The 14,011-nt window shown below is 50.9% G+C and overlaps 1 protein-coding gene across 2 annotated transcripts in view; it reads right to left on the bottom strand.

Annotated features, from left to right (window-relative positions):
• Window positions 1–562: 562 nt before the first annotated feature.
• The window catches only part of SPI1 (Spi-1 proto-oncogene), a 127,517-nt gene continuing 114,068 nt past the window's right edge, over window positions 563–14,011 (bottom strand). For both annotated transcript variants that reach the window (XM_069221627.1, XM_069221626.1), the window contains exon 5: window positions 563–2,149. In XM_069221627.1, the coding sequence (XP_069077728.1) occupies window positions 1,833–2,149 (317 nt within the window). In that variant the 3' untranslated portion in view covers window positions 563–1,832. The remainder of the gene's footprint in view (window positions 2,150–14,011) is intronic.

The raw sequence follows: 14,011 nt of genomic DNA, 5'->3' as shown, positions 1-14,011 counted from the left end.
GAAGCATCGATGAGTTGACGTATAGTCTGCAGCTGTGTCGCCTGCCTTCTGCGGTTGTGGTTGTCAATGTATATCCTGAGATTTCTCTGTGCCTGTCTGTGTTTGCCCAGGGGCAGGAGGGTCTCCAGACCTCCAGGAGTTCTCTTACAGTGAGCACAGCCCTTGGCTCCTCTGCACCTTTAGGGCCTGAGGGTGGTTTCTGTGTCTGTGTGGGGAGGGCATGTATTAGGAGTACTTGTCACCGACCCACACCCTACAGGTCAGAGGTCATGTTCTCCATCTTTCTATATCTGCACCCCCAAGCCCAGTCCCTCATTACTGTGTCCCCACTGCACCTTTCTTGCTCCTGTAGGGTACCTGTCACCAGACCTCATTCTCCCCTTCCTGTATCACTTTCACGCCCTCGGCCAATGCGTCACCGCCTCCCTCATGTCCCTCCGCGGCTTCTGTAGGTTGGGCACATATAGCATCCTTGATACATACTTGACTGCTTGACTGCTTGACTGCTGCGCTTACTCCTTCACAATGACGTCAGAGACAATAATGGGAAATCAATCTGAGCTTAAAGTGAAACATTTATTTAATAAATGAAAACTGCTCACAAGCTTAAAAAATAGCATAAATTATGCAAACCCAAAGAAGAAACTCTGGGGAAGCTCCCATTTCTGGTCGAGAGAATCCTCAGTGATATGCATTATGAGCGAAACACGTGTCAGGAGTTGCTTTTGCTATATTCCAGGTGTGCTTCAGTGAAATGTTTCCAATATTTCCTGGAATGGAGAATTCATGGGTCACGTCATGGCTGGGAATGGACAGTGTTTTGGTATTAAAACCCTTGATGATTTTATCAGACTGCAGCAGACACAGGAGTGGGCTCTGGTGGATCGGTGTGTTCTGCTTAGCATGTCACATTCGAGAACTTTCCCAGAGCTGCTTCGTTGTATTCTTTATTATGTGTAAATCTTTGATTCCATTGTAGCAGCTCATTATCTATAATCAACCTAAGATCCAGATAGCTGAAACTCATAGGAGGCAATTCAAGGGGTATCATCACCTGTGAGGCTGGGGACCCAGCAGGTGCCCCCAGAGACAGAGAGACAGAAAAACCTAAAGGGAAAGGCAAGGGTGTGTAACTCTAAATGCATCAACTCCAGGCCCCTGTGATGGGTACAGGCCTCAAATGCTGAGCACAGCTTTAGAAAAAGACCCCCTGTCCTCAGACAGGTGGCACATGCTGGTTGTGTGAACCAGGGCACCCTACACATCACCCCATGGAGTGGCATTTGTCACTTATAAAGGCACTAGCTCTGGAAAAGTGACCTGCTGGATCCCAGCATGTGTTCGCTGTGGACACCTTGCGTGAGTTGAGGCTGGTCTTTGAGCAATAATCTGGTTGGTTCTTGGAGTGATTTACAATACAAGTAGCCATGTTGGAGTCCCCTTGCAGCCTCCATATTGTTCAGGAGATGAAGACACAGATTTCAGAGAAGAGTAGATTTCTAGATAGCCCATAGTCACTGACATGTTTCGACTAAATCGTATGTCATTTGGTCAGAGGCTGCTGGCATCTTGCGCATAGAAGCAGAGGTCCCACAATATGTCTTCTGCACCTATCATTATAATTACAACAACATTTATAATGTTCAGAAAATTTGTTACCCCTGGGGCTTTTCCATGTTTTCAGCCGAACACAGTGGCACCCCAGGGGAAACAGGAAGTCTTTCGTACCGGAAGTATGAGGCTGCAGTATTGTCCTCAGGAAGCAGAGAGGTGCCATGGGTAAGGAGCAGAAGCAAGCTGGGGGCCCCTACCAAGCTTCCCCCCCGCACCTCTCAGTGCAAGAAGTGCTTCTGCTCAGAGTAGGCCTTGACCAGAACTTCTGGGCTGAACTGGTAGGTCAGCTTCTTCTTCACCTTCTTGACCTCCCCGGTCTTGCCGTAGTTTCGCAGGGCGCGCGCCATCTTCTGGTATGTCATCTTCTTGCGGTTGCCCTTCTGGATGCCCCAGCGGTGCGCCAGGGACTCCTTGTGCTTTGAGGAGAACTGGAAGGTGCCCTTCTCTTTGTCCACCCACCAGATGCTATCCTTCATGCCCCCGCTGCGCAGCAGGTCCAGCAGGAACTGGTACAGGCGGATCTTCTTCTTGTTGCCTGCAGAATGGAAGGGAGCAGAGAGGACACTGAGTGAAATGGGGGTTCAGGAAGTCAAGGTTGCCTGAGTAAAGTGGGGGCAGGAGGCTAGGGGGGCACTGAGAGTGATATGGGGTGCAGGAAGTCAAGGGTGCATGAACAAAGTGGGGGCAGGAGGCTAGAGAAGACATTGACGGTGGTATGGGGGGTGCATAAAGATTAGGGTGAAGAAACAAGGGGGCAGGTGGCAAGGGGCCTGAGGAGACATTGAGTGTGATATGGGGGTGCAGGAAAGTTAGGGTACATGAACAAAGTGGGGGCAAGTGGCAGAGGGGACACTGAGAATGATATGGGGGTCCGTGAAGTTTAGTGTGAATAAACAAGGCGGGGTGCAGGTAGCAGAAGGCCAGAAATACATTTGGAGTAATATGGGGGTGCATGAAGATCGGACTACATGAACAAAGTGGGGACAGGAGGCCAGAGAGGACACCAAGAGTAGTATGGGGGTTGATGAAGATTGGGGTCTATGAACAATGGGGGGCAGGTGGACACTTTTATGGCCCTGGTGGCCGAAATAAAGTTATTTCGACTGACTGTGATATAGGTGCATGAAGGTCAGGTTGATGGAACAAAGAAGGGAGATAGCAAGAGGAAGAGAAGACACTACAAATGTCAAAGGGGACTTTGAGAGTGATATAGGGGTGCACGAATGTGAAGGTGCGCAAACAAGGGGTGCAGAAAGCAGGAGTGCAGAAGACGCTGAGAGTGACATGGGGGAGTGTTGGAAATGGCCCTTTCTGCAGGGTTATCCCCAAACTTTTTGCCTTTCTCCTCCTATTTATCTGACCCTCTTTTTCTTGGCTTTAGGACTCTGGGCACTTTACCACTGCGAATCACTGCTAAAGTGCATGTGCTCTCACCTCTAAAACTTGCTATAATTGACTTACACCTGTTTGGCTTACTTAATTTACCTGTAAGTCCCTTGTAAGTTGGTATAGCATATACCCAGTGCCTGGAAATTAAATGCTGCTAGTGGGCTTACAGCAGTGATTGTGCCACCCACAGAAGTAGCCTTTCCAACTTGTCCCAGGCCTGCCGGGCCTGTGTGTACAATTTACTGCTACACTGACTTGGCAACTCAAACTTCTTGCGAAGGCCTAAACTCAATTTCTATTACACCTACGTCACCCCTAAAGTAAGCCCTAGATATCCCTATAGGCAGGGTGTTGTGTATGTAAATGGTAGGACATATATTCTTATGTTTCATGTCCTAGTAGTGACAAAAAACCTGTTTCATTTTTCACTGCTGTGAGTGCTGCTCCTCTCATAGGTTTGCATTGGGAATTCCCTTATACATGTCTAAGTTGTAATTTTTGATCTTTGAGGAATAGCGTTGGCATGTTTGGTATGTTTGGAATGGTAGTGAGGAATCCTGCTGGTGGATTACTATTTCAGAAATGCCACAATAAGAAAGTGGGCATTTCTCTGTGCTTATAACTCTGATGCTTTGCAGCATGACTCCAATCCACGTTTAGGCAGGGGGACACCTCCACTTTGTGCATACTCTCCAGACAGCCACCCATCAGGGAGAGGTAGGTGTGACAGGGTTATATCTCCATACAGTTACATATTGATGTTATTGCTGGGCAGGAAGAGAGGGAGGGTCATTCACACTTTACACTTGAATAGGCTGTGTCCTGCTCTCACACAAAGGACTTATTTACCCCCTACCGATGTCTGGAGCCAGAGTATGAGAGAAGGGACATTCCTGGAAGGGGACAGATCTGGCTGAAACCTTCTCCCACCTTCTAGAAGCTGGGAATTGGAGTATAGGTACAAGGGCTCTTGCCACCTGATACTTAAAGCACTTTTGGACCTGAGGCCAAATCTCTGCCAGAGGGACTGCTGCAATGAGGGGCTCATCTGGACTGCTCTTCTGTTGTTACCCTTCTGCCTGAAGTACTGGGTGGCCTAAAGGACTCACTGGAGGGCTTTTTTGTTTGGTACCCTCTGCCAGCTGCCCCCTGATTCTGATCTGGCTGGACATTGCTTTGGGACTGCCAGGAGGAACTGCCATCGCTTGCCCTGTTGTGCCGGCCTGCCAGCCCCTCTTGAGCCCTCCTTTAGTGCCTCCCAAGGAGCCTACCGCATGGAGAAGTGCTGTTTCTAGCTCCTTACCATGTTCTACAATCAGCAACTGGGGAGCGCTGTTTCCTCCTCTTAGTGCATAAGGAGTGTCTTCGTTTTTTTGTTATTTACCTTAGCGTCTGGTGGGCGCTTCTTTCTGTATTTGCCCTCTGCTGAGCGCATGGTCAGCACTTTATTTGCCTCCTAGCGTGCAAGGAGCGTTTCCTGTCACTTCTGGTAGACCCTGGTGAGCAATTCACACTTCCCCTGTATCTCCAGATGAGTATAATGCATAAAGAGCGTTCCCTTGATCATTGCTGCCCAAACTGTGGTGGTGCGTGTTGAAATACTTTTGGGTCCAATCAGCACAGTTTGTGCGATACTTGTACAGCGAGTGTCAGCACACTAGCTTCTCCCTCAGAGTTGCGCTCCCCAAGCTAGGAGAAGCACTGGGGCACAAAGGAACGCTCCAGCCTCACGGGACAGGTTGCCCAGCAACACTCTGCCAGCATCAACGGGGGCGGGACCCAGCTGCCGATGCCTCCACATCATTCAGGAGGGACATTTCTCCGGTGCGTGACAGCACCCAATTGTAGGTACTGTGATCAGGCTGCTTCGCCAAGCACTTGCGGGCATCCGCCTCTACACCTACGAAGGTGAGGGACCCAGAGAGGTCTACACGCTTTGGCCTGCAGGGTGTATGTGTTCCATTCCCCCAAGTTGGAACGTACCTTATGATGGGGGGGGTGCCTTGGAACCGCTGTCGCTCTATGGGTGAAGTCCTCGGCTGAGGTCACCAACCAAACCTTGTTAATCCAGGAGCACCATGCAAAGGAACATTACCATAGTACCCGTAGTAGGTGCCACTGGGCCCTACCTTTCTCTCACCACCAGACTCTCTTAGGAGTACCATAACCCCACTAGTAGGAGGGGCAGGGGTCCCTGTAGCTAGGTGGGCTCAGTACTATTGGTGCGCTGATCATGATACTTGATGATTTGTGAACTTGGGGGAGGGAGATGAATGGTAATTGATGTGAGCCTCCTAACTAAACTGCTGCATTTTCTTTGATTTATGCTTACACTGACATAAGAACCTACTCTTCAGTAAGTGCCTAATATGCACAGTAGTGTCCTTCATGATGCTTGCAACATATAAGCTTTTTGTTCATGTATTGCACTCATTGTGAGGCTTGCCCATTGCCTGTTTGGCAAAGTGATTATTGGTTCATGTCCATTTGGTCTTGCGTTATACACAATATATGATAGTTTTATATAATCCTGTGTGGAGCCTCTTTTGTGGTGTATTTATTGTGTCACTGGTGTGAGCGTGTTGCACAAACGCTTTACACACGACCTCTGAAGATAAGCCTGACTGCTCTGTGCCAGCTACCAGGGGGCGAACACAGGTTATCTTTAGTGTGTAACTTACTCACCCTGACTAGAATGGTGGGTTCTGCCTGGCTGAGGTGCACACCCTAGCCAACCAGGAACCCCATTTCTAAAATTCATCAGCGGTGAGGATAGGACTTGCATTTGCACAACACCACAGTGACTCATTTTTGCACTACAATCTCTACACTCAGATCATTATTTGTTGTTGATTTTGACCCTGTTTTCTCATATTGTTAATTTTATTGTTTACTCCTACCTCATTTTTCTTGCTCTTGAGGCTCTTGTCACTTACTTTAGGGATGGTACCTTGCCAAAATGGAATCTACCATTGCCATAAAATACCTGGTGCTTTACACAGTGGAGGAGTTCAAGGGGTTCCACATTGGGATGGGATTAGCTGGGAGTGAGGAATCCAACCGGTCTGACCTTCAGAAAACCCTCCTTGACTTTCAAATAGCACTTTGGAGGTAAGAATCAAAAGAGAAACGGGGGGGGGGTTCTGGGGAGGACCCTGAAATTAATGAGGACTCTGGGTGGGGCAGTTCCCAGTCCGCACACCCGAAAGGCAGTGACCCTGAGGAAGATAAGGAGTAGGAAGAAAATGACCAGGCAGAGACACCAGTAGATGATGAGGGCCCCATAGATAGGGAGTCCCTTGCTGTGTCTAATGCCAGGAGCAGTGCCACCTCCCATACTCTGTCCCCTGAGAAGCTCAGAGACAGACAGGCTGAGAGGCACCTGAGGTTGCAGCTGACACAGCTGGCTGTGGAGGAGAGAAGTCTAGAGACTGAGAGGTCTTAGCGCAGGAGAGGACAGCGGAAGGTGAAAGGGCCATCACCAGGGAAAAGCTTACCTTTGAGGGAAGTAAGCTGACCCCTGCCTACAGTGTTAGAGTTCTGGACTCACCAGCACCGCAGGTGGAGTCCAGTGGTGGCAGCGGTCAGGAGACTAGTACCAAGAACACCCACATACCCACGGAGTTGGTACCTAGCTTCAAGGAGGGCGATGATATATGTCAGTGGCTGCAGGAGTATGAAAGGGCTTTGACAGCTCTGATTTGCCTGTTTGGCAAAGTGATTATTGGTTCATGTCGATTTGGTCTTTTGTTATATACAATATATGATATTGTTATATAATCCTGTGTGGAGTCTCTTTTGTGGTGTATTTAATGTGTCACTGGTGCCAGTGTGTTGCTCAACCATAAACCCCATTTCTAACAGTGTGCACCAGACATGGGGGTCGAGAATCGTTGAGGGATAATGGGCGGTAGTTCCAATGCAGCAATGGTGAGAGAGTGTGGACTATGGTGAGATGGTGAAGTTGAAAGTTTGGAGGGACAGGAGAATAGAGCTTAGATGCAGTGGGGGATGCTGTGGTCCTATAAGGTACAGAGGGTACAAACAGGCAGCTGTAGGAAGATGGGAAGATGAGGTGATATGAGACTGGAATGTCTTGTTCAGCACCATTTTAGTGGGAAGGCTTCAGGTCAGAACAAAACCAACTACAAACCAGGAAGACATCCTTCTGCTCACTAGTACTGAGGAAAGGAAGCTTTCTGTAGGCCTTTCCCCCAGCACCCCAGATCCCATCTGTCCTTCTCAAGCTGGTGTGCTCCAGAGCCAAGATGATCCTCACAGCTCCAGAGTGACCTCAGCAAGGGTGATTCACCTACAAAAGAGAGGCTCCCCTAGACAGGGTCTCACTTGCAGAAGGTGAAGTGACATAGGCCCTCATTTTACAAATGGTGGTAAATGTTGCCTACCGCCACGGCGACGGCCATAAAAACGACTGTCGCCGCGGCTAACATCCGTCCGCCAGATTATGACCACAGCCGGATTCCTGCCACAAGAAGGGCGGAAATCCGGCTGTGGCCATACTGGCGGATGGTGTTAAGTTGGTGCTGCTACCACCAGCAGCGCCACACCAGTAGACTGTTGCCAGCCGTATTATGACAGATAATACGGCCTGGCGGTGTTCTGCTGGCAGTAGCAGAGCCCCGTCCCGTTCCCTGCCGGAAGACCCCCTGGATGCAGGTAAGTTGGGCTTCCGACAGGGGAGGGGGTGTAGTGTGTGTGTGTGTGTGGGGGGTTGTGTGCATGAATGTGTGTGTGTGCATGAATGCGACTGTGTGTGTAGTGTTGTTTGCGTGGGTGTATGCATGTGTGAGAATGCGTTTAAGAATGGAAATGTGAATGCGTGTCTGTGTGTCAGTGTGAATGTGTGTATGGATGTATGTGAGAATGAATGGATGCATGCGTGAATTAATGCATGATACCAGTGGGAGTGAGTGTGTGTATGCGTGGTGCGTGTTTGCGTGAATCAGGGGTTGGGGGATCGGAAGGTGGGGAGCGTGGATGGAAGGGTGTGGGGCGTCTGAGGAGTATTTGGGGGGTGGGTGAGCCTTCTACCAGTGACAGGGAAGAAATTCCCTATCACTGGTAGGGCCTACCGCCATGGTTTTCGTAGCATTACGAACGCCACGGAAACCATGACGGTAGGCAGGGTCAAAATGTCGCCGGCGGTACAATAGCTGCCGCTGGGATGGAGATTGTCATCTCCGGCCCGGCGGCTGCTACCGCCATGGTGGTCAGAGTGGTAAATTGGCAGGTTGGCTGCAGCCAACCCGCCAATATCATAATGTGGTGGTTTGTACCGCCAGCCTGTTGGTGTTACTACCACCATATTATAGCCTACTGATGGGGTCATAATGATCCCCAGTATCTAATTAGTATGGGGTTCATATGCATGACAGACTACCCTGCTGCTTTTTAGATAAGAAACTATGGGGGTTATTCCAACTTTGGAGGAAGTGGTAATCCGTCCCAAAAGTGACGGTAAAGTGACGGATATACCACCAGCCGTATTACGAGTCCATTATATCCTATGGAACTCGTAATACGGCTGGTGGTAAATCCGTCACATTTGGGACGGATTACCACCTCCTCCAAAGTTGGAATAACCCCCTATGTGTATCTAGGAAAGTAACTGGATTATATATCATGAAACTTTACAAATGTATTTCGAACAGTGACACACAATGGTAGTCATAGATGGCTCTCACTGTATTCTGTCTTCACTCAGTCATTTGAAGTGGCGGATATGTGATTTACGAGGCCTGAGACCTAATATGGCATGTGTAAGGAAATGCCTCTTTTTGTATGGTCACCACCATGTTTTTTGACTCATGCTGCTGGTTTTTCGATTCTGAGTTTGCCCTGAGGCCTGTTAACCAGACGTAAGTGCCAGTGCCCTGACCCTAAAGTGTGTGTCAAATTGGCTGTACTCAATTGGTAATGGCTGACTTACCTGTACGTCCCTAGCATATGTACCCTGGTACCCAGGGCATGTAAGTTAGAGGGGTACCCTAAAGCTTGCAGCACTGGTTGTGCCACCATGGAGGTCCCCAACTAAAACAGGTTCCCCTGTCCGCAACTACAGACTGGCAGAGCTACCCGCACTTCTAGCAGGCCTACCGAAGCCTAAAGGCAGGGTGAGACATATGACATGGGCAGAACATGTACTTTACATGCCCTGACAGTAAAACATGTGAAGCAAACGTTTTACTGAGGAAAGACTTGGTCACTCAATTAGCGAATACAGGATTACACGCTGACCCCTCAGCTGTACCAACTCCTGAAGTAACTACTCCAAGGTATCAAACAACTCATTACATTAAGCCCAACTTGTATCTGAAGTTGAAACTAATGTAACGTTGTAGGGTGCAGCTTTTACAAAGCTCCCACCTTGTCCAATGCCTCCCCAGGCACACATGGAGCTTGTTCCATGAGACAACTTTCTGCCCTCTCAGGAAGGAGAACAATGAGGGATTGCAAGCCAGGGAGGCTTCACTGCCCTCCTGCAGGAAGACGCTTGGGTGTTAGCCCCAAAAGGCAGCTTCAAAGGTGAAGCCCTTTTGAAGGGCAGATGTGTAGCACCAGATTGGGGGGAGCGTGGTAACTGCCCCCTTGTGGAGGGAGACAGTCTGGCACAGGAAGTAGAGAGGGGAATCCAGTTGCCAAATTGTCTTCCCTAAGGGCGTGTAGCCCTGAGGTAGCCACACTCTGGAGATGGGCTAGGGAGGTCTGTAAACCAAGAGAGGGGTATCGCCATCTCGGGAGAAGGTAGAATAGCGCATCCCGGGATAGCCAGATGCCACACTCCGCAGGAAGGGGTCACTAGGAGAGAGTGAACCTCGTAACCCATTAACGACCAACCACATCTGTCCCTGAGGACATTTTCTGAGCATAAGCGAGGCACCTCTGGCACCGAGACCTCAGATCTTGACTGACTTGGAAGAAGGACTGAACAAAGACCACCCTGCTGTACCGAGGGACCAGCAAAGAGAGGCTGCACTGACTGCCCCTCGTGGCAAGGGAAGAGAGACTGTGCCTGCTGAGTCCTGCTCAAGGAAAGGTTGTCTCCAGAGCCTGGTCAGGCCAAGAGAACTCCCAGGGCCAACTGGCTGGCCTCCTGTTCGCATCAAAGGGACACAACCGAAGAAGAATGCTGGGGCAAGTTGGTTACCCAAAGTCTTCAAGCTGCTACCACTGCCGCCATGCAGCATCGAGGACCAAGACCCAACGCACAGAGTTACAACGGAGTTTGCTGAACCTGGGAGTGGTGTCAGAGCGCTGCTGGGACCCTCAGAAAGTGAGTTCTCAACTCTAGAAGGATTGGCCTGTGACTGTGAGAATGGGCAACTGGTAGACCATTAGCTACGGGACTCGGTCAGACCGGAGAGGACTTTGTGGGACATCGATAATGACAACAGGACCCCAGCACCATCTTCGTGGACGATGAATCCGTGTAGGAATACCCCTGTTGACCGTGCTGCAACCACAGCATCCTTAGAGTATCCCCAGCATCCTATATCCCTTGCATCAGGACCATTCCATAGGAATCTGTTGTAATGCAGATAAAACACCTGGAATTGCTCAGGGACTGCTTCCCCTAGTCTTGAGGACCTTGCTGGTCTCCCAGACTAGCTCCCTGCTGGAGTTTGTCACCCAAAGTTTTTCAACCAACGTCAGTGACACTTACCTAAATTTTCTTTAAAACAAATTCTTAGAGTCCAATTAGTTGACTTTGCCAAGGTTTGTTCGTGGTTGAGTAAAATTGCATTGATTTATTTTTGCCTGTAAAATCTATGGGGGTCATTCTGACCCCGGCGGGCGGCGGGAGCCGCCCGCCTGGAGGGAACCGCCAGAATACCGCTGCGCGGTCAAAAGACCGCCGCGGGGTATTCTGGGTTTCCCACTGGGCTGGCAGGCGACCGCCAACAGGCCGCCCGCCAGCCCAGTGGGAAACACCCCTCCATGAGGATGCCGGCTCCGAATGGAGCCGGCGGAGTGGAGGATGTGCGACGGGTGCAGTAGCACCCGTCGCGAATTTCAGTGTCTGCTGAGCAGACACTGAAATTCAGGGTGGGGCCCTCTTACGGGGGCCCCTGCAGTGCCCATGCCATTGGCATGGGCACTGCAGGGGCCCCCAGGGGCCCCACGACACCCCATGCCGCCATCCTGTTCCTGGCGGCCGAAGCCGCCAGGAACAGGATGGCGGTCAGAATCCCCATGGCAGCGCAGCAAGCTGCGCCGCCATGGAGGATTCTACAGGGCAGCGGAAAACCGGCGGGAGACCGCCGGTTTTCCCTTTCTGGCCGCGGCTGAACCGCCGCGGTCAGAATACCCTGTGGAGCACCGCCAGCCTGTTGGCGGTGCTCCCGCCGACCCCGGAAGGACCGCCGGGGTCGGAATGACCCCCTATATGTCTTGAACCCTCAGGTGGATCTTTTTCATTCTAGTGCCTAAACTATTTTAAACATAAGTCTATTTTGATATACTGCTGTTGGATTTCTTGATTGTGTCCATTTCTTCTTCCATTGTTTTGGGGCATTTGAATGCTTTACACTTTGGGGGTCATTCCGACCCCGGCGGTCAAGGACCGCCGGGGCCGGGGTTGGCGGGAGCACCGCCAACAGGCTGGCGGTGCCCCGCAGGGCATTCTGACCGCGGCGGTTTGGCCGCGGTCAGAACAGGAAAACCGCCGGTCTCCCGCCGGTTTTCCGATGCCCTGAGGAATCCCCCATGGCGGCGCAGCTTGCTGCGCCGCCATGGGGGATTCCGACCCCCTCACCGCCATCCAGTTCCTGGCGGTTCCGACCGCCAGGAACAGGATGGCGGTGAGGGGTGTCGTGGGGCCCCTGGGGGCCCCTGCAGTGCCCATGCCAATGGCATGGGCACTGCAGTGGCCCCCGTAAGCGGGCCCCACATAGAATTTCAGTGTCTGCATTGCAGACACTGAAATTCGCGACGGGTGCAACTGCACCCGTCGCACCCTTCCCACTACGCCGGCTCCATTCGGAGCCGGCGTCCTCGTGGGAAGGGGTTTCCCGCTGGGCTGGCGGGCGGCCTTCTGGCGGTCGCCCGCCAGCCCAGCGGGAAACACAGAATGGCCGCCGCGGTCTTTTGACTGCGGTGCGGTCATTCGCCGGTTCCCGCCGGGGTCTGAATGACCCCCTTTGTGTAGGCCTTTCTACTCAGTGCCACAGCTACCCAGGGTTGAGCTGAGGGTTCGACAAATGAAACCCAAGCATCCTTAAAAGGCTGGTATGGGTAGTACATAATAAGATTGCACAACCACACCATATATTCCACCCCATTTCCTCACATTTCTGCCTAGCACTGAGGTTCAGAACTTGTGTTTACCAGTACCATACAGTTGTTGAATTTAAGGCCTCTGAGAATTCACATAGTTAAAAACCTAGAAAAGAAGTTCTTGCTCTCAAGAAGTATTTTCAATGTACATTGTTGAGCCCCAGAGTACTGTCTCCAAGTACAGCAAAAACTTTCCTATAGAGTGGAGGAGAATTTGAAAAGTTTGGCAAGCTTTCCTACAAGTTCGAGTAAAGGAAGAAAACACATTCCAAAAGTTCTTGAACACAACTCAGGTGCTACCTTTTGACACAGGAGATATGGAGCTGATCTGAGGGCATTTTGTGCACAAAGGAAAGTCATCATGGGAGCTAAAGACAAGAAACCTGCTGTGCTTAGAGCCCTGAGAGCCTTGGAGGTGGCTGACAGGGTACCTCCATGCCTGAGGAAGAAATTACCTCAAAGTAGTGGGGATGGAGTTGGAGGACAATCACAGCCTGTTGAGTAGAGTCAGTGGGACAGGCAGAAACCTATCACTCCCCACAACCCTTGGGGACCCCAGGAGGGTCCCCTGGGTGCACAGTGTCGCTAGCTCTGAAAACAGCCAAAGATCCATACAGGAGAGCATGGCAGTCCTAGGCATGGAAGAGAGGGCCCTAGCTCTGGCTGAAAGAAGTATGGCCCTAGATGAAAGGTGGGCCAGGTTGGGCTTGGAGTCCAGAGACGACTGTGGCAGCAGATCTAGGGTGCTCGCTGGGTTGCCCTTGGTGTAAAGTTGCCCAAAGGAGTTGTCCCTAGTTATGTTCAAGGGGATGACATTGACAAGTGGATGGCCTGATATGAGAGCGCTCAAGATGAGGAAGGGGGGGCACAACACTGGGGAACACTTCTGTGGGAGTTAGTAATGGGGGGTGATAGATATAGGCTACCCACATTAGAGGAGGAGGTAGCTGAATCCTACACCCACTTGAAGGCAGCCCTTGTTGAGCTTTTTGGGTTAACTCCTGAAGAGTATAGGCCGAAGCGTAGATCCCTTCAGGAAGGTAACACACAAACCTGGGTAGACTTCTTTGGTACCTCGGATAAGGCACTAAATGAGAGGATTAAAGGCATTTGCAGTGCTCTACAATCTGTTGGTTAAGGAGCGCATTTTAACAAACTGTCATTCAGAGAAGTTGCACCATCACCTGGTGTCCAGCCCCAGTGAACTAGGCAAGAGAGCCGATGAGTGGGTAAGAATCAGGGTCCCTAAGAAGACCGTGAGAGGTGACCGGAAGAAAAGTGGTCAGGTCCCGTCTCAGGGGAGTGAGGGGGAAGGATAAAAAAGAAAGATAGCTCCAAAGTGTCCCCAAATAGCCTATGGTGGGGGGGCTCCCAAGCCACATCTCAACAAAGGGGATATAGGTATCAGGGAAAGAAGTTTGACCCTTGAAGGCAGGGGTGTGCTTTGACCATAACCAGCCAGGGCACAAAAGAGGGGATGCAGTTTGCACAGAAAAGGCATCCACTGGTGACCAATACAAGGGGTTGGCTAGGTTATGGTTTGGATGAGAAGTGGCCTCTGGAGATTCCAAAGGGTACACAGAGGCCACCTTAGTCTCCTTGGGTGGAAAGAACATTCAGCCTTTGGCTCTCTGCCCTCCGAGCATGGAGAAGTACAGGCAGTGACCAAAAATCTATGGGGTGGATGTGAAGGCTCTGGGGAACACAGGAG

The sequence above is a fragment of the Pleurodeles waltl genome, chromosome 3_1 (genome assembly GCF_031143425.1).
Source record: "Pleurodeles waltl isolate 20211129_DDA chromosome 3_1, aPleWal1.hap1.20221129, whole genome shotgun sequence".
Classification (NCBI taxonomy): Eukaryota; Metazoa; Chordata; class Amphibia; order Caudata; family Salamandridae; genus Pleurodeles; species Pleurodeles waltl.
This window is presented reverse-complemented; position numbering and strand designations above follow the sequence as displayed.